Below are 25358 nucleotides of genomic sequence, written 5' to 3' on the forward strand. Positions count from 1 at the left end.
ATGAGGACCTGAGTTTTCGGGGAAGGTTGAATTGGTCAGGATTTTATTTCAAGTGACAGAGAATAATAAGGAGAAATTTGATAGAGGTATACAGAATTGTGAGGGGTATAGATAGGGTAAGCGCAAGCAGGTATTTTTCCACTGAGTTTGGGTGAAAACTCAGGTCATAGATTTAGAGTGAAAAATGAAATATTTAAGGGGAACCTGAGGGAGAAACTTCTTCACTCAGAGAGTGGTGCAAGTGTGGAAGGAGCTGCCAGTGGACGTGGTGGATACGGTTCAATTGCAACACTTGAGAGAGTTTTGGATAGGTACATGGATGGGAAGGTTATAGAGGGCTGTAGTCCAGGTGCAGGTAGATGGGATGAGGCAGAATAACAGTTTTTGCTGATGGCCTTGTTTCTGTGCTGTAATGTTCTGTGACTTTATCTCTCTCAACCATACTGCTTTCATAGTCAGGGGAAAATGTGGTTCTGAGAGCAAATATTGATGGAGCAAAGTAAACAGTCATTTTCAACACAGTCTAACCTGACATGATCCAGAGATGCTGGGTGGCCTGTGGTCATATGTGAAAGGAAAATACCATTTGAAAAAGAAACATTCAGTGAGGTGAAATGCCCATACTAAGTGCCTGGTGTTTATCCCTAGGCTCAACACAGGAGAGAAGAAAATGCATACAAAGGGAAGAGAAACACAGAACAAACGCATTGTCTTCAAATAATCCTAAAAGGAATGCTCTGTTTTCAGTCTAACATTTATTGAATGAAATTAAATTTGGAGCCAATATTTCTTACCATTGTGATATTGAAGCAGAGTCTTGGTTGAAGAATCTTTATATGCCACACCTATGAATTTGCCAGCTGAACTATTAGTTACAGAACATGAATTTAAAGCTCTCCACTGGATCTAGGGAACTTAAACTCCATTAATTAAATAAATTTTATCACCTCATAACTTTATCCATCAAACTGTTGGATAGCCATTGGAAACCAAATCCTGTTTCTTTCCTGTCCTTTAGAAATCTGCTGTTTTTATCTGCATAGACCCTTATGGGCAATGAAGGGTGAGGAAACATACTGAACTGGTTAGGAAAGACCACATCCTGTGATATCGTGCATAAAAGCAAAATGAATTTATGAAGCAATAAGAGAGGATTATTTATTTATACAGTATTTAGATTTGCAGATAATAGTTTCTAAACAATAGGTGTCTGACTTTTACACAGAGTGGTGGGTGGTTGGAAAGTGCTGCCAAGTACGGTGGTTGAAGTAGATATATTGCGTTCTCTAAGAGACTTAGATAGGTACATAAATGATAGAAAAATGGAGGGCTAAATGGGTGGGAAGGGTTAGATTGATCTTAGAGCAGGTTAAAAGGTCAGCACAACATTATAGACCAAAAGCCCTGTACTGTGGTGTACTGGTCTATGTTCTATAGTTTGGGATTTGTATGCAGGAGAACTTTCCGCTGACATTGACTAAATATCAGTCAGAATCAGAATCAGAATCAGGTTTATTATCACCGGCACGTGACGTGAAATTTGTTAACTTAGTACCAGCAGTTCAATGCAGAGAGAGAAAATAAAACACAATATAAATAAATGAGTAAATCAATTACATATTTTGAATAGATTTTTAAAAATGTGCAAAAACAGAAATACTGTGGTAAAAGTGAGGTAGTGTCCAAAGCTTCAATGTCCATTCAGGAATCAGATGGCAGAGGGGAGGAAGCTGTTCCTGAATCGCTGAGTATGAGGTACAGGACCCAATTTGAAATACATTTAATGGTTATAAATAGTCTGTCTCTTACTCAAACTGATCTTGAATAAACGATAAATGATAACTATACTTCTTGGAATTTCAGCTTCCTCACCTGGACCATAACTGCTAATGCTTTGTTTTCAGGTTGAAACCTAATAGCACTGCCGATGACGACCCTCATTCAAACAGTTTCAACAACCCGGCCTATTTTGTACTTGAAGGACTCTCTTACCAGTCTGGAACAGGTGGTCAAGAAAACCCAGGGAATCCGGTGTCGAAACCTATCCCTAGGAATAAGACACACCCTCTTCCTCCAACACCAATGGAGAAGCCAAAGGACTACTCACTCCGACATCTAAACAATGAAGGTGGATCCTCTGAACATGAAAGCACTTATGATCAAAGCCAGCACATGTACCACAAAATGCTGGAAGTTGAAATGCAGAACAATCCACTTTATGCCAGTACAGACGATGTATGGGTTAAATCATCCCAGACTTCACCGGCCAAAGGCAGCCAAGAGCGGCTCAAGAACCCAGCTCGGGACCATCTTGAATTCAAAGCCCGCACCATGGGCACAAGGACCAGGCCTCAGGTGGCGGCAAAGAGTGGGGCTCAAGCTTCCTTGATCAGCGAGGTCAGAGACAAGATCAACGAGAGGAGGTTAGAAGACCAACCTCCACCTGTCGGCCACATAGCCAAATCGTTGAGCGATAAGGACCGGCCGTCCAACAGGGGCGAGCTACTCATTCCCGTTCGTGAGCGTCCTGCCAAAAGTCCCCGGCTGCCCGCGAGAAACAAAGCCCCAGAGATTCAGCCTCGCACTGCTCGGATGGATCATCTGAACATGCCCCCACCACTGCCAGTCAAGAGCCGGACAATGGAGTATGGGGTAGGAGGAATTAATTATTTTGATATTATTGACTGAATGATCATATTTGAGTTTCAGCCATAGACTTATTAATAACATAAATGTAAATGAAAATCCAGCTCTCCAAATATCTTGTGCACAGATATACTGTATTTAGTACAATTTGAATGAAATGTATAGAATTTTGATCAGCACCAAATTAGTAAAGAGTCAAATATTGTAGTGGGATATAGTGTAGTAGGTAGGTCAACAAATTGTTGGATTAATTCAAAACCCTGGACGAATGGCTTGCAGACTTTACTGTGGCAATTGTGAAATTTAAACTTAATGAAATAAATCTACAGTTTACAATTAGAATTAGTAACAGGGATCATTGAACTTCCAGATTGTTGCAATAACCCATTCACTGATATACCTTGGCCATTTGACCCATATATTATTCACTCATAACTTTCACTCTGAAGTTGCTGATCAACTCATTGTGGGAGATGTAAAATGAGGTGGGATTGGAAAATTATGTCAGTGGTGCTGGGGTAAGGCAGGTTCTACAGATTGATCAACCCTGTTCACCACATGATGTGATAATGTGTGTGTGTGTGTGTGTGAGAGAGAGAGAGAGAGAGAGAGAGAAATATGTGTGTATACCTCACCATTATATCTTTTATGTCTTGCACTGTACTGCTGCCACAAAACAATGAACTTCATGATATATGGCAGTGAGAATAAACCTAATTCTGAATATGTGTGTGTGTGTGTGTTGCACAAATTGTTTGAAATGTTAATCATTCTTAACATATAGTAATGACGTGTTTAGTGATTTAATGAATGTTTAGTGATTTGTAATATTACTTTTCTGAATCAAATGACGGAAATATGGATCACTGAGGAAGTGCTGCTTTGTGAGCCTGTCAGTCATCAGAGACATTAAACTCAGACATTACAGTCCCTGCTGTAATCTCAGGTGGGAGATGCAGAAAATCATGTCAACTAATATCAGAAAGAAATAGTGAATTCTTAATATCCGGCATTCCATTTACCTTTTAACTCACTTCACTAGATGGGGTGCCATGGCAGTGTCACAGTTGGCACAACGCTCAGAGCATCGGATTTCCGAGTTCAATTCCGGTGACCTCTTTGAGAAAGTTAGTACGCTCTTCCCGTGTGCACGTGGATTTCTTCCGGGTGCTCCGCTTTCCTTCCATAGTCCATAGACGTGCCAGTTAGTACATTAATTGGTCCTTGTAAATTGTCCTGTGATAAGGCTAGAGTTTAATAGGAGGTTTTCTAAGCAGCGCAGCTCAGTGGTTTACTGAGTAGCAGAGCCTGTTCTGCACTATATCTCTAAGTAAATATATATATAAACTATTTGGTCTTTATCACATACTGTTTATGTACAAATTGGCATTTATGCTTTCTGCACAATAATGACCACAATTCAGTTGTTCTCTGTTGCTGTATTTCACTGAGACTTTACAAGGTTGAGACAGTTACTATATGAATGCAAATTGTTCTCTATATACTTACAGAGTTTTCTGTCTGACCAAAATTCACCAGCTAGTGACTAAAATTAATTAATCATGTGGAGTATGGCCATATAGAGCATCAGAACATCTCAGCATTATTACTGTAGGCATAAACCAAAAACAGTCATTAGGGTTTAGGTGCTAAAAAGGCAGTTATATTTAAGAACTTATAATTCTCTATCCAAAAACATACAGATCTTTTGTTGTCTCTTTTAGACTTCTGAGAACCGTAATAGTACAAGCATCATCTCGGAGTTTCTGAAGCACTTGGGCTTGGAGAAATATGAAAGTGGCCTGATTGAGAATGGATGGGATAACTTGGAATTCTGGAGGTAATTACAGTGAAAATACATCAAACCCAGTGGTTTCTGCTGGGTGTTTGTGTAAAGTATTTGCACAAGTTGTAGCCTTTTATTTATTGCACTGCCGCTACCAAAAAGAAGGGTGAGTAGAATGTCAATCTTAATGGTGGAGTTTCCCCCTGTGCATTTTAGCACACACTGGTGGATTAAGAGGCATCTCAAGATGCCTTACGAACCAAACATTTTCAGCTCAGTCCAACAGGGTGGAGCTGCCCATAATTAAGCACAGATTGGGATGAGACCAACACAGGTTCTCTTCAACCTCGTTATTAACCTGGAAATTAGGTCGGCAGTGTCTTCCAGCAGGACTGTAGCTGCTTGTTTGCAATCCCCACCCACCAGCTTTCCATGCTGAAATTGGAACACACTTGTAGTCTGACGCAGAAGTTCTCCTCATCGCTGAAAGAATATTCTTTTCTGCTGCCTAAGGAGTCCTGATACAGAATCCATGGTGGGATCAAAATGCAGTCACAAATAATTGGCCCATTGGGTATATTTAGTGCACAAAATTCCAGGTCTTTCTCAATTCCCTCGTCTGTTCCCCTGGCCCCACTACAACTCTAAGCAGCTACGCCCCTCTCTGAGCACTTACTATCATGGGAATGATTTCATTCATACCCTGTCTCTTCAGGCCAGGCTTAGCCAATCAGATAGATGGATTTGTAAAGCTATGGGTCATGATGTTTGCAAGATTTAATCTATGAAATTGTTTTAGGAATGTGTTTGCAGTAATGGTTTTAACTTTACTAAATATATGCATGTTTACTACTGAAAAGCAATAACACTATGGTCTCTTTTTTGGTGTAGTGGCATCACTGATGATGACTTACGAGAAGCTGGTGTCACCGATGCCAATCACAGGAAGACTCTTCTGGAATTAACATACCAGAATAAGCCTAGAGACTAGACTGGTAAAAAATGGAAGAGGACCACTGGTCACTCTTTATGGACCTTGCCATTAAATTTTGTTTCCGAAGTCCTACCTGAGTAAGAAAACATTGGGCGAAATACTGAATCTGAGCACATCCTGAAGGTTCTTTATGACATCTGGAAGGAATTGAGTGCGGAAAAGTGAATGGTGTTTCCAGTGTAATCCCAGTGACAGGTGCCCTAGTCGTTTCTGGTCTAGACTCTAGTGTTAGTAAGAAGCAGAACCCCAGTTTGATTTTTCCAAGGCAATTTATAGCTGGAGTCTGGGACCTGGAATGGAAGAATGCATTGTCTTATCTTGAAGCCCCATTCCTGAGTGTTAGCATGGCATTCGGATAAAATACAAGGACGGTTTAGTCTCCATGGGTGAAATAACGAATGGTCAAGTAACCAGAACCCTTGAAGGCTTTGTTTAGAAATTCAGTGTCCCCACTTTTCATACTCAGAAAACTTTTCAGCAAGAAATTCAAGCAAATAAGTACGATGCCTTTCATTTAGAAAAAGGCAGACTGGTAAAGCCCTCAGAATGCCTAGCAGAGAAAATTACTGGAACTGACACCGATTTGAGGCTTCCTGTACAAAATGGACAATGCCAGAAGAAGCCAACACCGAGCCAGATGCCTCAAAGTATTGGTTACATGGCACAGGAAAGGACCACAGCAAGATGTTACTAAAAACAAAAGCGAAGATCTCAACTTAAGTGCATGTTACTCAACTTAGACTTATGGTGTATATCTTGCTTATCATATTGGAGGTTCAAGTGTCTGTTTAACATCTGAAAGTGGTCAATTGGTCATGGGGGGAAGGAGTATGAAAATTCAGATGTTTATGGCGTGCCCCAGTATTTTCAATCTTTTAAGCCAGCCACGTGCAGCTCCTTCCTATGCTGCTCATTGATGTTGCATTTGTCCCATATGAAAGACAAATTCATGTGAATGTCCAGAGTTTATACCATCCTTGTGTAGGCTAGAAACTTACGCTTGGCATGAGTGCTCTGTGCTGATTTTTATTTATCTTCATCACTGAGAACTGCACAGCATTCCCTTTATCAAAACATGGAAGCTTAGAAATCTGTCATTCCATTTTCTTAAACATGTTGGAGTCCGAATGGGATTAAATGAGAGGTTGGTGGGTGCAACATGTAATATCCCTATGTTAAGAGAAGTTTAAAGGGATACAGCGTGCTTGGTTCATGAGCATTATTGCTAATGTATTTTTTCTTGTTTTGTACTGTTTTTAATGTTCTAAACAATGTTACTTCATTTTCAGGCCATTTTGGCATGTGCTGACCGAAAGATTGGTAGAAGTTTAGATGCAATATGCCTCTGCATGTTTGATTCAGAATGTAATCTCTCCCACCCTTATTTGTAAATTGGACATTTTAATGAGGATTCGCGGCATTTCATTCACTGAATGGACAAACAAACAACAAAAGAAACACAAGGTTACAATACACAGAGATTGCAGATACTGGAATCCAGAGCAAAAAAGAACAAACTGCTGCCTAACCCACAAAGTTCCTCCAACAGTATGACTTTTCACAAAAGACCAAGGTCATTGCCAGAGTTCACAGGGATGCCCTGTGGTTTTAGCTGCTGCCCTGCCTTCCTTGTGGTGATATCTCTGGTCTAAGTGTGGAAACTTAAGCAAATGGATCCTTAATTCGTCTGCACCTGGGCCGTAATGTAGGTGACTGGATCCCACACCCTTTATAGATCAACATCTGATCTTCATGGCTTTACAATAAAAACTAATCAATTTCTGAAGCTGGCACTGTGACTCTGTCTGCCATGTAGTAATGATGAATGTTCTGTAAGTGTGTCAAACCTTCTCAGAGTTACAATGATTACATTGGTTAGAAAGTTAAGGGTATTCCAAAGATTTATATAAACTGAGGTTACACAATTTCTTTGAGTTTGAAATGAAAATGTAGAAGGTGGACATGCTACTTGATAAGCTACACTGAAACACAGACATCTGAGCAAAATCTTAGCAACTAGTCTCAGGGCAAGAAGCTGGATGAAATTACATTTGTTAGTTTTCTTTTGGAAGCACTGCTAGCCACACCACATCAGAGCTTCGTACATGACATGACATGTACTTCGGTGTGATTTTGCTCAATAGGGAAAGAACCAAAGCTTGCTAGTCTTTCAGTCTGAAGGATAGCCATTGCCATGAATTGTTGAATGCTGTATAACTTTGAATATTTTTATCTGCATGGGTATCATATTGGATGATTGTTGTTAATGGCAGTGTTGTTATGTTTACTCCAGTGTTATCTTTGGATATTGTTTTAATTAAATATCATTTGGATCTCTGAAGTATATATAAATAAATTTAGAATGAAACTATCTTATGAGAATATATTTCTTCTGCCTTCTAGATTTCAATGTATTGAAAAATTAAGTTACAAAACAGATGGGCTTGGATGCACGCTCAGTGGTCACTTTATTAGGTACATTTGTACACCTACATACAAGCATGCGGACATGGTCAAGAGGTTCAGATTTTGTTCGAACTAAACATCAGAATGGGGAAAAGATGTGATCTAAGTGACTGACTGCAGAATGATTGTTGGTGTCAGACGAGGCAGTTTGAATATCTCAGAAACTGCTGATCTCCTAGGATTTTCATGTATCTGCAGTTGACAGAGAATGGTGTGAAAAACAAAAAAAAAATCCAGTGAGCAGCAGTTCTGTGGATGAAAACACTTTTCCCTCCAAATATCCAGACCTGCCTCTTGGTTTTTTTTGCACTACCTTACTTTCTTTTTTCTATTCTCTATTTATGATTTATAATTTATATTTACTATTTACTATCAATTTGTACTCCAGGGAGTGGAAAGCGCAGAATCAGATATGATGATTGTACGCTCTAGTATCAATTGTTTGGTGACAATAAAGTATAAAGTAATGAGAGAGGCCACACAAGAATGCCCAGACTGCTTCAGGCTGGCAGGAAGACAACAGCAACTCAAATAACCACAGAACAGAACAGCATCTCTTACAACATGTTGAATCTTGAAATGGATGGGCTCAGCACCAGAAGGCCACGAGCATACACACAGTTATTTATTATTTATTTACTATGTGGTACCTAACTAAGTGGCCACTGAATGTATATATAGGCTGGAACCTTAATGTATGCAAATCATCTGCCACACCTCCTTTTGCGGCACTATTTATGATGTGTAAAATGTTTTGACCACTCCACTAATAACAAAGGATTCTGCATGAACCTCCAATGCAATATTAGCAAAGAAAAATTCTTAACATACACTCATGGAAAGATTCACAAGAAATCAAAACAATAATCTTTCAGTAAAGTGGAAAGATTGTGGCAACTTAGATGATGTAAGAATTTGGGATGATAAAGCGAGCTACAAATGCAGCAGAAAAATCAAATGCAGAAATCTTGACAATTGAAATGTCTGCTGGCCTATGTCATGTGATCTAACATCAAACCACGTCATGTGTTGTGATCAAAATGTATGAATTTATTTCTGACCTAACTACAGAGCTTAACTTCAAAGATAATTTATTTTGAAGCATCTTAGAACAGACATAGGAAGTGCAATATAAATGCAAGACTTATTTTCTTCCTTTGACATGTTACAATAAACAACCCTAAAGAAATTGAAAGCATTTTTCACTTGCTTAAAAATCTTTCATCTGTGGAGTTAAGTGAGTTCTACAATTGACTAAACTGTGACACTTTAAAACAACTTCGAAAGGATCCTCTAGGAGAGTATTATTTTGTGTCTCATCTCTCCTAAGTGCACATCTGCACATCAGTTGTGAACAGTGATGCCATATACAATGAATATTTAGCAGATATTGCCCATGTTCCCATTTATTTTCTTCCAAAATAAGCTGAAACTTTGAGATTGTTTTGTTCTTTAATTTCACTCTGTGGTATGCCAAAACAAAGTTAAGCTACCAATCAGTATAGGCAATAGTGCAGGAATTTGTGCATTGCACTTTTGCATTAGATGCAACCATTGTGAGTTCTGAGGCTCAGGGCTCCTCAGGTATTGACTTATAGTTCACTTTCATCTATGTGATGAAGAATTTTCTCAGTTGAGCCTCCTGAGCACATGCCAACAACCCTTGGGTCTATGAGCTAGGAAATATAGTAGAACATTTAATGTAAGACATAGAACAGTACAGGAACAAACCCTTCACCCCATAATGTTGCACCAAACTAATTGAACTAAGTAATTAACTGCCTAATTAACACAACTCTGCCTACACAATATCTATATCACTCTGTTCTCTGCACATTCATGTACCTATCTAAGAGCCTTTAAAACACTTCTGTCATATTTGACCACACTACCACCCCTGGCAGTGCATTCAGGGTACCCACCATTTTCTCCGCAAAAACTTGCCCCACACATCTCCTTTGAATCTACCCACTCTTTCATTAAATATGTTCCAGTGTTAGACATTTCAACCCAAATAAAAAGATATTGGCTCTGTACTCTATCTTTTCCTCACATAATCTTGTAAGCTTCTGTCAGCTTTCCCCTCAGTCTTTGCCACTCCAGGGAAAATAGCCCAAGCTTGACAAAAATCACCTCCTCGCTCGTGTCCTCTAATCAAGGCAGCATCCTGATGAACCTGTTTGCAAGCTCTACATAGTCTCCACATTCTTCCTATAATGGGGACACCAGAACTGAATGCAATATCAAGATGCAGCATAACCAGAGATTTATAAAGCTGCAGTGTAACTTCCTGACTCTTGAACTGAATCCTTTGACTAATATGCATTCAATACTCTGTCATAAGGTGACGATGGGAGCGGACCCAAATGCAAGACACAGACACTGAAGTACTAGGAACTGGACTAAGATTATCAAGAAAACAAAGAGAGTCAGGAAGAAACAACCCTGGACATGGACACAAGACCTGGACGAAACAAGGACACCGGGCCTGGGCTAGGGCTAAGACTAGGAAAGCAGGACCAGGATAAGGAACTTGGAACAAGGAGACTGGGCTAGGGCTCCGAGCCAGAGACTGGACAGGGACCCGGAACCTGGGTCTTGACTCGGGCTCAGACCCCAGATCTAGGTGAGGACAAGACGTGGCTACAGGACTAGACGTGGAACTCCTGCACAGGACGAGGCACGTGGACAGGATGAGAATACAAAGCCATGACTTGGACTAGACAAGGTCCTTGGACGTGGCTTGGACTAGACGAGAGAACTCCAGCACAGGAGGAGGGAATCTCCAGCACAGGGCTGGGCGAGGTAATCCTGGGCTGAACGAGGAAACTCCAGCACAAGACGTGGCTCTTGAACTAGATTTGGCTCAGCTCTTGGACTGAGCTTGGTTAGGCTCTTGGGTACAGAGCCAGGACTCCTCCTTGGAGCACAGGGCCAGGATCCTTTCTAGGACACAGAGCCAGGATGACTGCCAAGGATACTTGCCGAGGGAACTGCCAAGGTAAACTGCCGAGGATTCAGATGGGGACAATCCAGCACAGGACAAGAAACTCCAGCACAGAATAAGAACATAAAGCCTTGGCTTGGACAGGATTAGAACATGGCACCTGGGACTTGGAACACAGGAACACGGGACACAGAGCCAGGGCCCCTCCTCAGGAACAGGACATAGGGCCAGGACTCATACGCAGAACACCAAGCCAGGACCTCTCCTTGGGAACAGGACCTAGGGCCAGGACTCTTCTATGACACAGGCACTAAACACAGGGACATAAAGAGACAGTTCCAAACTCAACAATAGATAGTTCCTTATCTTGGCATGGCAAGGCTCCGGTCCCACTCCAGCAGTTGAACTTGCCAGCAATTCTAGCAAAGTCACAGACAAAGGTGACTGTCAGGGATTCAGAAGGGAACAGTCCAGCAGTGAATCCTTGGTTTGAGAGGTAATTATGTGCCAGTCCAAAACAAGAATCAGGTGCCTCAATTAAGGCACCCAATGGAACAAGGGAAAACAGGAAAACCCAGAATAAGGATCGATTAACTAGACCGCGAACTGGAATGCGGATTTCACAGACCGGACCATGACATACTCTTCCTTTACTACTCAGTAAAGCTGTGCATCTAACTTCAGGGAGCACAAGATCCCTCAGTCCATCACCACTGTTAAATGTTCTGCCATTAACAGTGACTTCATCGCATCATCACCCCTACAGCCTGACATGGTCACTCTGTCAGAACCTTGAAGTAGGTGGTCATGGCAGAACTGACAGATCCTTGGCAAGACCAGATGGAGGAGATATTTGTGCGTAAGAAAGCCATTATTCATCTATTTATTTATGTGTGATTATAGTCACTATTTATGTCTTGCACTGCACTACTGCCACAAAACAACAAATTATACGACATACAGTATGTCAGTGATAATAAGCCTGATTGTGATTCTGAACACTGAATAATGCTATTGAGCCACAAGAGGGAACTGTGGTGTTAAATAGAATTGTGATCAGTGAGATGTAATGTCTTTCCTGCAGAAGAGTGAGATCAGGATAGAAGTGTTACTAAATTAATTGGGATTTGGTGGTATAGTGCTGAGACCTTTCAGTGTCATCATTCGGTTCTGAAGATAGCACAATTGGAAAATCTTCATTTTCTGCAAGTTCTTAAACATAATAGGTTTACAATGAAAACGCCACAATCTGAATCAGAATCAGGTTTGTTATCACTGATGTGCCATTTACCCCTCTTATTTACCCCTCGATCGTGACCCCACTAAGGAGCACCAGGCCATTGTCTCCCACACCATCACCGACTTTATCCGCTCAGGGGATCTCCCATTCACTGCTACCAACCTTATAGTTCCCACACCTCGCACTTCCCGTTTCTACCTCCTACCCAAGATCCACAAACCTGCCTGTCCTGGCCGACCTATTGTCTCAGCTTGCTCCTGCCCCACCGAACTCGTTTCTGCATACTTCGACACAGTTTTATCCCCCCTTGTTCAATCCCTTCCTACCTATGTTCATGACACTTCTCACGCTGTCAAACTTTTCGATGATTTTAAGTTCCCTGGCCCCCACCGCTTTATTTTCACCATGGATGTCCAGTCCTTATATACTTCCATCCCCCCTCAGGAAGGTCTCAAAGCTCTACGCTTCTTTTTGGATTCCAGACCTAATCAGTTCCCCTCTACCACCACTCTGCTCCATCTAGCGGAATTAGTCCTTACTCTTAATAATTTCTCCTTTGGCTCCTCCCACTTCCTCCAAACTAAAGGTGTAGCTATGGGCACCCGTATGGGTCCTAGCTATGCCTGCCTTTTTGTTGGCCTTGTGGAACAATCTATGTTCTGTGCCTATTCTGGTATCTGTCCCCCACTTTTCCTTCGCTACATCGACGACTGCATTGGCGCTGCTTCCTGCACGCATGCAGAGATTGTTGACTTTATTAACTTTGCCTCCAACTTTCACCCTGCCCTCAAGTTTACCTGGTCCATTTCCGACACCTCCCCCCTCTTTCTAGATCTTTCTGTCTCTGTCTCTGGAGACAGCTTATCCACTGATGTCTACTATAAACCTACTGACTCTCACAGCTATCTGGACTATTCCTCTTCTCACCCTGTCTCTTGCAAAAACGCTAGCCCCTTCTCCCAATTCCTCCGTCTCTGTCGTATCTACTCTCAGGATGAGGTTTTTCATTCTAGGATGACGGAGATGTCTTCCTTTTTTAAAGAAAGGGGCTTCCCTTCCTCCACTATCAACTCTGCTCTTAAACGCATCTCCCCCATTTCACGTACATCTGCTCTCACTCCACCCTCTCGCCACCCCACGAGGAATAGGGTTCCCCTGGTCCTCACCTACCACCCCACCAGCCTCCGGGTCCAACATATTATTCTCCGTAGCTTCCGCCACCTCCAACGGGATCCCACCACTAAGCACATCTTTCCCTCCCCCCTCTCTCTGCATTCCGCAGGGATCGCTCCCTACGCGACTCCCTTGTCCATTCGTCCCCCCCATCCCTCCCCACTGATCTCCCTCCTGGCACTTATCCGTGTAAGTGGAACATGTGCTACACATGCCCTTACACTTCCTCCCTTACCACCATTCAGGGCCCCAAAAAGTCTTTCCTGGTGAGGCAACATTTCACCTGTGAGTCGGCTGGGGTGATATACTGCGTCCGGTGCTCCCGATGTGGCCTTTTATATATTGGCGAAACCCGACGCAGACTGGGAGACCGCTTTGCTGAACACCTACGCTCTGTCCGCCAGAGAAAGCAGGATCTCCCAATGGCCACACATTTTAATTCCACATCCCATTCCCATTCTGACATGTCTATCCATGGCCTCCTCTACTGTAAAGATGAAGCCACACTCAGGTTGGAGGAACAACACCTTATATTCCGTTTGGGTAGCCTCCAACCTGATGGCATGAACATCGACTTCTCTAACTTCCGCTAATGCCCCACCTCCTCCTCGTACCCCATCTGTTATTTATTTTTATACACGCATTCTTTCTCTCACTCTCCTTTTTCTCCCCCTGTCCCTCTGAATTTACCCCTTGGCCATCCTCTGGTTCCACCCGCCCCTTGTCTTTCTTCCCGGACCTCATGTCCCATGATCCTCTCGTATCCCTTTTGCCAATCACCTGTCCAGCTCTTGGCTCCATCCCTCTCCCTCCTGTCTTCTCCTATCATTTTGGATCTCCCCCTCCCCCTCCAACTTTCAAATCCCTTACTCACTCTTCCTTCAGTTAGTCCTGACGAAGGGTCTTGGCCTGAAACGTCAACTGCACCTCTTCCTACAGATGCTGCCTGGCCTACTGCGTTCACCAGCAACTTTTATGTCTGTTGCTTGAATTTCCAGCATCTGCAGAATTCCTGTCGTTTGCCATGAAATTTGTTGTTTTGTGATAGCAGTACAGTGTAATATATAAAAAAAATTACTATATTGCAATAAGAATATTTCAAAAATAAATAAATAGGTTTCAAAGGTTTCAAAGATTTCAAAGGTATATTTATTGTCAGAGAAAAAGGACCGCAAAGGTAGTAATCTCGGGATTACTGCCTGTGCTACGCGACAGTGAAAGTAGGTGTGCAATGACGTGGAGGATAAACGCGTGGCTGAGGGATTGGAGCAGGGGGCAGGGATTCAAGTTTTAGGATCATTGGGACCTCTTTTGGCGCAAGTGTGACCTGTACAAAAAGGACGGATTACACTTGAATCCTAGGGGGACCAATATCCTGGCGGGGAGATTTGCGAAGGTACTGAGGTGACTTTAAACTAGAATGGTTGCGGGGTGGGAATCAAATTAAAGAGACTAGGAGAGAGGAGGTTAGTTCACAACAGGGGGATGGGAACCAGTGCAGAGAGACAGAGGGGTATAAAATGAGGGTAGAAGCAAGAAGTAGTGTGAAAAGTAAAAGCGGCAGACCGGCAAATCCAGGGCAAAAATCAAACAGGGCCACTTTTCAACGTAATTGTATGAGGGCTAAGAGTGTTGTAAGACCGAGCCTGAAGGTTTTGTGTGTCAATGCAACGAGCATTCATAACAAGGTGGATGAATTAAAAGTGCAGATTGTTATTAATGAATATGATATAGTTGGGATCACAGAGACATGGCTCCAGGGTGACCAAGGATGGGAGCTCAACATTCAGGGATATTCAATAGTCAGGAGGGATAGACATGAAAGAAAAGGAGGTGGGGCAGCATTGCTGGTTAGCGAGGAGAATAACACAATAGAAAGGAAGGACATTAGCCGGGAGGATGTGGAATCGATATGGGTAGAGCTGCTTAACACTAAGGGGCAGAAAACGCTGGTGGGAGTTGTGTACAGGCCACCTAACAGTAGTAGTGAGGTTGGGGATGGTATTAAACAGGAAATTAGAAATGTGTGCAATAGAGGAACAGCAGTTATAATGGGTGACTTCAATCTACATAGAGATTAGGTGAACCAAATTGGTAAGGGTGCTGAGGAAGAGGATTTCTTGGAATGTATGCGGGATGGTTTTTTGAACCAACATGTCGAGGAACCAACTAGAGAGCAGGCTATTCTAGACTGGGTATTCAGCAATGAGGAAGGGTTAATTAGCAATCTTGTCGTGAGAGGCCTTTTGGGTAAGAGTGACCATAATATGGTGGAATTCTTCATTAAGATGGAGAGTGACATAGTTAATTCAGAAACAAAGGTTCTGAACTTAAAGAAGGATAATTTTGAAGGTATGAGACATGAATTGGCTAAGATAGACTGGCAAATGACACTTAAAGGGTTGACGGTGGATATGCAATGGCAAGCATTTAAAAATTGCATGGATGAGCTACAACAATTGTTCATCCCAGTTTGGCAAAAGAATAAATCAAGGAAGGTAGTGCACCCGTGGCTGACAAGGGAAATTAGGGATAGTATCAATTCCAAAGAAGAAGCATACAAATTAGCCAGAAGAAGTGGCTCACCTGAGGACTGGGAGAAATTCGGAGTTCAGCAGAGGAGGACAAAGGGCTTAATTAGGAAGGGGAAAAAAGGTTATGAGAGAAAACTGGCAGGGAACATAAAAACTGACTGTAAAAGCTTTTATAGATATGTGAAAAGAAAAAGATTGGTTAAGATAAATGTAGGTCCCCTACAGACAGAAACAGGTGAATTGATTATGGGGAGCAAGGACATAGCAGACCAATTAAATAACTACTTTGGTTCTGTCTTCACTGAGGAGGACATAAATAATCTTCCGAAAATAATAGGGGACAGAGGCTCCAGTGAGATGGAGGAACTGAAAGAAATACATGTTAGTAGGGAAGTGGTGTTAGGTAAATTGAAGGGATTAAAGGCAGATAAATCCCCAGGGCCAGATGATCTGCATCTCAGAGTGTTTAAGGAAGTAGCCCAAGAAATAGTGGATGCATTAGTGATAATTTTTCAAAACTCTTTAGATTCTGGACTAGTTCCTGAGGATTGGAGTGTGGCTAATGTAACCTCACTTTTTAAAAAAGGAGGGAGAGTGGAACCAGGGAATATAGACCAGTTAGCCTGACATTGGTGGTGGGAAAAATGCTAGAGTTAGTTATCAAAGATGTGATAACAGCACATTTGGAAAGCGGTGAAATCATCGGACAAAGTCAGCATGGATTTGTGAAAGGAAAATCATGTCTGACGAATCTCACAGGATTTTTTGAAGATGTAACTAGTATAGTGGATAGGGGAGAACCAGTGGATGTGGTATATTGAGATTGTCAAAAGGCTTTTGACAAGGTCCCACACAGGAGAATAGTGTACAAACTTAAAGCACGCGGTATTGGGGGTAAGGTATTGAGGTGGATAGAGAATTGGTTGGCAGACAGGAAGCAAAGAGTGGGAATAAACGGGACCTTTTCAGAATGGCAGGCAGTGACTAGTGGGGTACCGCAAGGCTCAGTGCTGGGACCCCAGTTGTTTACAATATATATTAATGACTTAGATGAGGGAATTAAATGCAGCATCTCCAAGTTTGCGGATGACACGAAGCTGGGCGGCAGTGTTCGCTGTGAGGAGGATGCTAAGAGGATGCAGGGTGACTGGAATAGGTTAGGTGAGTAGGCAAGTTCACGGCAGATGCAATTTAATGTGGGTAAATGTAAGGTTATCCACTTTGGTGGCAAAAACAGGAAAACAGATTATTATCTGAATGGTGGCCGATTAGGAAAAGGGGAGGAGCAACGAGACCTGGGTGTCATTATACACCAATCATTGAAAGCGGGCATGCAGGTACAGCAGGTGGTGAAAAATATATCCTTACTCATTCCCACTTGATTAATTCCTTATCCTCAAACTATTATCCGGTTCCTAGATTCTCCTGTCAGCAGAAACTTGCATAAGAAAATAGGAGCAGGAGGAGGCCATTCAGCCCTTCAAGACTGTCCCACAACTTAACATGATCATAGCTACTGTGCTGCAGAACCATCTCTTCCTCTGTGCCAGAACATCTTCTTTGCATCTATTCCGTAAAGCTCTGTAAGGATTTTTCACATTTTAACAATATCACCTTTCATTATTTTTTTTAAATTTCAGAGAACATGGGCCCATTCTACAATTGCGTTTGAGAGCTGATCATTAACAGAGGTGGGGAATAGTGTACATTTCCAAATTTTGCAACCAGTTCTTATTTTGTTAGCACTTTAAGCCGCACACATGCACACAAACATGATACGCAGTGCATCTTCTTATCGGCAACAATGTGCAGCAAATATAGATATCGGTGAGATGTATGTATAGTTGCCAAAACAACAAACCTTGATGAGTAGCTTTAGCAATTAATGCTTAAATTTAACATGACATATGGAATGAATGAGCTTTCAGTCAGAATATAGAGCCAAGATGCTGTGAATTATTGAATTAATAATTGGAAGCTTGAGTGGGAGCCTTCTAGATGATCAAATTAAAGTGGGACAAGTGTCTCTCTTGATCTGTAAATAGCTTGTAATCTTGCTGGATCAATGACGCTCAGGTGATGTGTTTCAAATCAATAATTATCCAGTGGATTTGCACTAATCTCACTATTGAGAAGCAGGAGAATAAAGTGGGAATCAGAATCAGAATTATTATCACTGTCTGATGTTACGAGAAACTTATTTTGCAGCGGTAGTGAAGCACCTTCAATTACTCCAAAAGACTGAGGTTTGGTAAAATACTGAAAGGCTTTTATTCGCTGTACAATACGACCTCCACAGTGAGTGCCTGCCCCCGTCTGAGGGGGAGGGGCAAGGCAAACACCTTTATACAGGACTCTGTGGGAGGAGCCAGAGGGGCAGTCAGCAGAGGTGTGTGTCCAGACAGGTAACCGAGTTACAACATATATACATGGTTTACCACATTCACCCCTCCTTTTTTTAAAAAGAGTCCCGCGGGGTGAAGTGACTGACAATATTTACAAGAAGTATATTTACAGGTTAAGTCTATCAGGCGGTCGAGTCCGCCACTGTGATCTACGTAGCACCGGCGATGGCGGTTGTGCTGGCTCCGGCCTGACTTCAGGTGCCAGCAAGTTAGGCGTCGGTAATCCCTCGTGCGTGTGCGTCGCGCCCGGTATGGGAGTGTCGTGTGGTGTCTGTATAGGGTTTGGGGTGCACGGTGTCTTGTAGGTACATACATTGGTGGGTACAGGGTCAATAGTCACCACGGAGTGTTCAGGGTAGGGGCTCGGAGCTCCTGCGGGCGCCAGGTCGCGGAATGAGACCGTGTCCTCCCGTCTATCAGGTAAAACCATGTAGGCATACTGGGGGTTCGCATGAAGTAAGTGAACCCTCTCGACCATCGGGGAGTACTTATTGCTCCTCGCATGTTTCCGAAGCAGCACTGGCCCCGGGGACGTCAGCCAAGTCGGTAGGGTGGTTCCAGTGGTCGATCTTCTGGGAAAAGAAAAGAGCCGCTCATGAGGGGTGGCATTGGTGGCTGTGCATAACAGGGAGCGGATGGAGTGGAGTGCCTCGGGAAGGACCTCCTGCCAGCGGGAGACCGGCAGTCCCTTTGACCTGAGGGCTAAGAGTCTGGCTTTCCACACTGTGCCATTCTCCTTCTCTACCTGTCCATTCCCCCGGGGGTTATATAGAAACATAGAAACATAGAAAATAGGTGCAGGAGTAGGCCATTCGGCCCTTCGAGCCTGCACCGCCATTTATTATGATCATGGCTGATCATCCAACTCAGAACACCGCCCCAGCCTTCCCTCCATACCCCCTGACCCCCGTAGCCACAAGGGCCATATCTAACTCCCTCTTAAATATAGCCAATGAACTGGCCTCAACTGTTTCCTGTGGCAGAGAATTCCACAGATTCACCACTCTCTGTGTGAAGAAGTTTTTCCTAATCTCGGTCCTAAAAGCCTTTCCATCTATCCTCAAACTGTGACCCCTCGTTCTGGACAACCCCAACATCGGGAACAATCTTCCTGCATCTAGCCTGTCTAATCCCTTTAGGATCTTATACGTTTCAATCAGATCCCCCCTCAATCTTCTAAATTCCAACGAGTACAAGCCCAGTTCATCCATTCTTTCTTCATATGAAAGTCCTGCCATCCCAGGAATCAATCTGGTGAACCTTCTCTGTACTCCCTCTATGGCAAGGATGTCTTTCCTCAGATTAGGGGACCAAAACTGCACACAATACTCCAGGTGCGGTCTCACCAAGGCCTTGTATAACTGCAGTAGTACCTCCCTGCTCCTGTACTCAAATCCTCTCGCTATAAATGCCAGCATACCATTCGCCTTTTTCACCGCCTGCTGTACCTGCAGGCCCACTTTCAATGACTGGTGTATAATGACACCCAGGTCACGTTGCACCTCCCCTTTTCCTAATCGGCCACCATTCAGATAATAATCTGTTTTCCTATTTTTGCCACCAAAGTGGATAACTTCACATTTATCCACATTAAACTGCATCTGCCATGAATTTGCCCACTCACCCAACCTATCCAAGTCACCCTGCATCCTCTTAGCATCCTCCTCACAGCTAACACTGCCACCCAGCTTCGTGTCATCCGCAAACTTGGAGATGCTGCATTTAATTCCCTCATCCAAGTCATTAATATATATTGTAAACAACTGGGGTCCCAGCACTGAGCCTTGCGGTACCCCACTAGTCACCGCCTGCCATTCTGAAAAGGTCCCGTTTATTCCCACTCTTTGCTTCCTGTCTGCTAACCAACTCTCCACCCACACCAATACCTTACCCCCAATACCGTGTGCTTTAAGTTTGCACACTAATCTCCTGTGTGGGACCTTGTCAAAAGCCTTCTGAAAATCCAAATATACCACATCCACTGGTTCTCCCCTATCCACTCTACTAGTTACATCCTCAAAAATTTCTATGAGATTCGTCAGACATGATTTTCCTTTCACAAATCCATGCTGACTTTGTCCGATCATTTCACCACTTTCCAAATATGCTGTTATCACATCCTTGATAGGCTAACCGGTCTATAATTATAGCTCGTGGTCCTACTGGTTGCAATTCCCCTAGCCAGTAGATATTGGCGCAGCTCGTCACTCATAAACGAGGACCCTCTGTCACTGTGGATATAGCATGGGTATCCGAACAGAGTGAAGAGCTTGCGCAGGGCTTTTATAACTGACGTGGTAGTGGTGTCGGGGCAGGGGATGGTGAAGGGGAACCGCGAGTACTCGTCAATTACGTTAAGAAAGTACACATTGCGGTCGGTGGAGGGAAGGGGGCCCTTAAAGTCAACACTCAGTCACTCAAAGGGGCGGGTGGCCTTGATGAGTGGTGCCTTTTCAGGCCGGTAGAAGTGCGGTTTGCACTCTGCGCAGACTTGGCAGTCCCTGGTCATCATCCTGATCTCCTCAAGGGAGTAAGGCAGGTTCCGGGCTTTCACGAAGTGGAAAAGCTGGGTGACTCCCGGGTGGCAAAGGTCTACATGTAGGGAGTATAGCCGGTCAATCTGCGCGCTGGCACATGTTCCCCGGGATAGGGCATCGGAGGGCTCGTTGAGCTTCCCAGGCCTGTACATGATGTCATAGTTGTAGGTGGAGAGTTCGATTCTCCACCTCAGGATTTTATCATTTTTGATTTTGCTCCGCTGCTGAGTATTAAACATGAATGCGACTGAGCGCTGGTCAGTTAGCAGGGTGAACCTTTTGCTGGCAAGATAGTGCCTCCAGTGCCTTATAGCTTCCACTATGGTCTGGGCCTCTTTCTCTACCACAGAGTGCCGAATTTCAGGGCCTTGAAGGGTACGGGAGAAGAACGCCCCTGGTCTTCCTGCCCGGTTGAGGGTAGCAGCCAGTGCAAAGTTGGAGGCGTCACTCGCTACTTGGAAGGGAATGGCCTCATCCACCGCATGTATTACTGCTTTGGCTATGTCCCCTTTTATGGGGTTGAAGGCCGTGTGGGCCTCGGCAGAGAGGGGGAATGTGGTGGACTTGACTAGGGTGCGGGCCTTGTCTGCATAGTTAGAGACCCATTGGGCATCATATGAAAAGAAGCCCAGGCACCTTTTGAGGGCTCTGAGGGTATTGGGAAGAGGGAGTTCCAACAGGGGGCGCATACGGTTGGGGTCAGGGCCAATGACTCCATTCTCCACGACACACCCAAGGATAGCAAGTCGGGTGGTCCCAAATACACACTTGTCCTTGTTATAGGTGAGGTTGAAAGATTTGGCCGCTTGGAGAAATTTTTGGAGGTTGTTGTCGTGATCCTGCTGGTCGTGACCGCAGATGGTGATGTTATCCAGATATGGGAACGTGGCCTTCAATTGGCACTGGTCCACCATCTGGTCCATTGCCCTCTGGAAGACAGATACACCATTCGTGACACCAAAGGGGACGCGCAGGAATTGATAAAGCCTGCCGTCCGCCTCGAAGGCAGTGTAAGGGCGGTCCTCCAGGCAGATGGGGAGCTGATGGTAAGCAGATTTTAGGTTTATGGTCGAGTACATCTTGTACTGTGCTATCTGAGTGACCATATCCGCGATGCGGGGTAGAGGGTACACGTCGAGCTGCGTGAACCTATTGATGGTCTGGCTATAGTCCACGACCATCCTATTGTTCTCTCCGTTCAGAGCAACGACCACCTGCGCCCTCCAAGGACTTGTGCTTGCCTCAATGACCCCCTCCCTGAGCAGCCGCTGCACCTTCGACTTAATGAAAGCTCTGTCCCCCGCGCTGTACCTCCTGCTTTTAGTTGCCACAGGTTTACAGTCGGGGGTCAGGTTGGCGAGCAGCGGTGGGGGAGGGATCTTGAGGGTGGAGAGGCTGCAAGTGGTGTCGGTAGTGTGGCAGTTGGCATGGTGTTGGGTGGGATGTGCGGGTCGGTGTGTGTGTGTGGTCAGTAGCGGGGTATGTGACATATCTCTACAAAACAGGGGATTTATGACAGTAATTGGTGGGAGGGGCCCATCATACTTCATTGTCATGCTTTTCAGGTGGCTCTGGAAGTCCAACCCCAACAGCACAGGGGCACACAGTTGAGGCAAGACCAGTAACTTAAAGTCCCGATATTCTGTGCCCTGCACCACTAGCGTCGCTACACAACCCCCCCCCCCGGGATGTCTGTTGTATGCGACCCGGAGGCCATGGTGACCCGCTGACTCACCGGCCGTATCATGAGTCCACAATGCTGCACCGTGGCCGGGTGGATAAAACTCTCCGTGCTGTCTGTGTCAAACAGGCAGCTTGTCCTGTGCTCCTCCACCAGGATGTCCATCATTGACCTTGCGAGCTGGTGGGGAGCGCTTTGGTCGAGGGTCACGGAAGCCAGGGTGGGGTCGCTGTCTTGGTCGAGTGCGGTGGGGTGGCCCGTGAGCACCCGTTTGTCGTAGGCGGTGGGAGGTGGCGCCGACCAAGATGGCCACCCCCATGTCTCACACGTGGTGGCGGCGTGCAGGGAAGATGGCGGCCCCCATGTCTCGCACGTGGTGGCAGTGTGCAGGGAAGATGGCCGCCCCCACATCTGGCATGCAGCGCTGCTCGATCCCGCTCGTGGTTTTGACTTACAGACCTTGGCGAAGTGGCCCTTCTTTCCGCAGCTGGAACAGGTAGCTTGTCGGGCCGCCCAGCGTTTCCGGGGGTGCTTCTCCAGTCCGCAGAAGTAGCACTTCGCAGACTCACGACTGGCTGCAGCCGAGGTCGATTCGCCGGCGGGTTGCGGGGTCTGCGGCGCCCACGAGGCCATTGGGGGATCGCGTGCCTGGAGAGCCTTGGAGTTATGCAGAGCGGCCTCCAATGTATCAGCCAGTTCGATCGCCGAACTTAGGGTAAGATTGGCTTTTTCCAGCAGCCGCTGGCGCACGTACACTGACCTGGTCCCCGTGACGAAGGCGTCTCTCACTAGGAGTTCTGTATGCTGCGCTGCCGTCAGCTCCTGGCAATTGCAGGCCCGCACGAGCGTCTGTAGGGCCCGGACAAACTCAGCACTCGATTCCCCGGACCGTTGTTGCCGTGTCGCTAAGCGATGCCAAGCATAGACGCTGTTTATCGGCCGCAAGTATTGTCTTTTGAGTGCGTTCATCGCGCCGTTGTAGTTCGGCTGGTCTCTGATCAGTGAATAAACCCGTGGACTGACCCTGCAGAGTAGAACTCTGGGCTTCGCTACGGGGTCGGTCGCTTTAATCTCCTCTAGATACGCCTCGAAGCAGGCCAGCCAGAGTTCGAAAGCATTTCCAGCGTCAGGCATTTGCAGATCGAGATCTAATTTGTCTGGTCTCAGGGCCTGTTCCATGTTTTAAAATGTACAGCGAATAAAATTGAAGCACCTTCAATTATTCCAAAAGACTGAGGTTTGGTAAAATACTGAAAGGTTTTTATTCGCTGTACAATATGACCTCCACAGTGAGTGTCTGCCCCCGGACTGAGGGGGGAGGGGCAAGGCGAACACCTTTATACAGGACTCTGTGGGAGGAGCCACAGGGGCAGTCAGCAGAGGTGTGTGTCCAGACAGGTAACCGAGTTACAACATATATACATGGTTTACCACAGGTAGTCAGTGCAAAAACATTGAGTGCTGTGCAAAAGTCTTAGGCACACATATACAGCTAGGGTATCTAAGACATTTGCACAGTGCTGTATTTGTCAACATGGAGAGGAAAGCAAGTATTTAAATTTGGAGGGAGCAAAGGATGTTGAGAATGGCGAGGGTGGAGTGCTGCGGGAAGGGTGTGGGATAGGCGGCAGAGAATAAGTTCAGGGGCAGGCGGCGGTGTGGGTGCAGGCACACTCAGCCCTGAGACACCAGGCAAGGTCAGTTGATTCTAAACTATTAGCTTTTTGATCATTACAGAATATCCCTCTAGTGCTCCCCACTCCTTCCCCTCTTCCTTCCACTTTTCCCGATCATGATTCCCCTCCCTCTGCCCCCTTCCCACTCTCAGTACACAATAAAGACCCATATCAGAATCAGGTTTATCATCGCTCACATATGTCATGAAATTTGTTTGTTTTGCAGCAGCAGTACAGTGCAATACATAAAATTACTACAGTACTATGCAAAAATCTTAGGCACCCTAGCTATACATATATAACCCTAGCTGATTTCTTTGAGACTGTGACTAAGTGCTGTACTGATACACAGAGGGGCGATAATATTTATATATAGTAGTTATAGAATAATACAATATGAAAGCAGGCTTTCAGCCCAGTTATCCATGCTAACCAAGATGCCCATCTAAGCAAATCCCATTTGCCCATGCTTGCACATAACCCTCTAATATTGACCTACCCATTGTTCCTATAAAGGCTCTGGAGTGGTAAAGGTGTACATAGACATTGCCTGTTGGGTAGATTCATTCCTGGGAACTCAGTTCTGCTGAATTCAGAAAAATCTTTTTTTTTAGTGTATGTGGCTCTGTGGAGGATGCATAATGCTACTCTTAGTGTTTGGTTGACCACTTTTTAAGGAATATTTCAGCCCATTTGAGTCTACCACAGCACAAGAAAATCAAACACGAGGAATTCTGCAGATGCTGGAAATTCAAGCGACACACATCAAAGTTGCTGGTGAACGCAGCAGGCCAGGCAGCATCTCTAGGAAGAGGTACAGTCGACATTTCGGTCCTGTTACAAGAAAATCAAAGACTTTTTTCTTGATATTTCTTTCTTTCAATATTGTAGGAATACCTTATGACTTCTAGATGTTAGATTAACTGAAGTAAACACTGTACATAAAGTTTGATAGACTCATTGAAAACAGGGAACATTACTGAAACAGACCTTCACTCTAATGGGTTAGCTTTAATCATCAGAATCAGAATCAGGTTTATTATCACTGGCATATGTCATGAAACAACACTCACAAAATACTGGTGGCACACGACAGGCGAGGCAGCATCTATATGAAGAAGTACAGTCAACGCTTCAACCTGAAATGTCGACTGTACTTCTTCCTATAGATGCTGACTGGCCTGCTGCGTTCCACCAGCATTTTGTGTGTGTTTCTTGAATTTCCATCATCTGCAGATTTCCTCGTGTTTGGGCATATGTCATGAAATTTGTT

The 25358-nt window shown here is 44.6% G+C and overlaps 1 protein-coding gene across 1 annotated transcript in view; it reads left to right on the top strand.

The window, feature by feature from the left end:
• The window catches only part of LOC140204321 (phosphatidylinositol 3,4,5-trisphosphate 5-phosphatase 2A-like), a 163369-nt gene extending 155572 nt beyond the window's left edge, over window positions 1-7797 (top strand). The window contains exons 27-29 of the mRNA XM_072270942.1: window positions 1905-2652; window positions 4371-4486; window positions 5324-7797. Of these exons, the coding sequence (XP_072127043.1) occupies window positions 1905-2652; window positions 4371-4486; window positions 5324-5423 (964 nt within the window). The 3' untranslated portion in view covers window positions 5424-7797. The remainder of the gene's footprint in view (window positions 1-1904; window positions 2653-4370; window positions 4487-5323) is intronic.
• The last annotated feature ends 17561 nt before the right edge of the window (window positions 7798-25358 follow it).

The sequence above is a fragment of the Mobula birostris genome, chromosome 10 (genome assembly GCF_030028105.1).
Source record: "Mobula birostris isolate sMobBir1 chromosome 10, sMobBir1.hap1, whole genome shotgun sequence".
NCBI classification, from domain to species: domain Eukaryota; kingdom Metazoa; phylum Chordata; class Chondrichthyes; order Myliobatiformes; family Myliobatidae; genus Mobula; species Mobula birostris.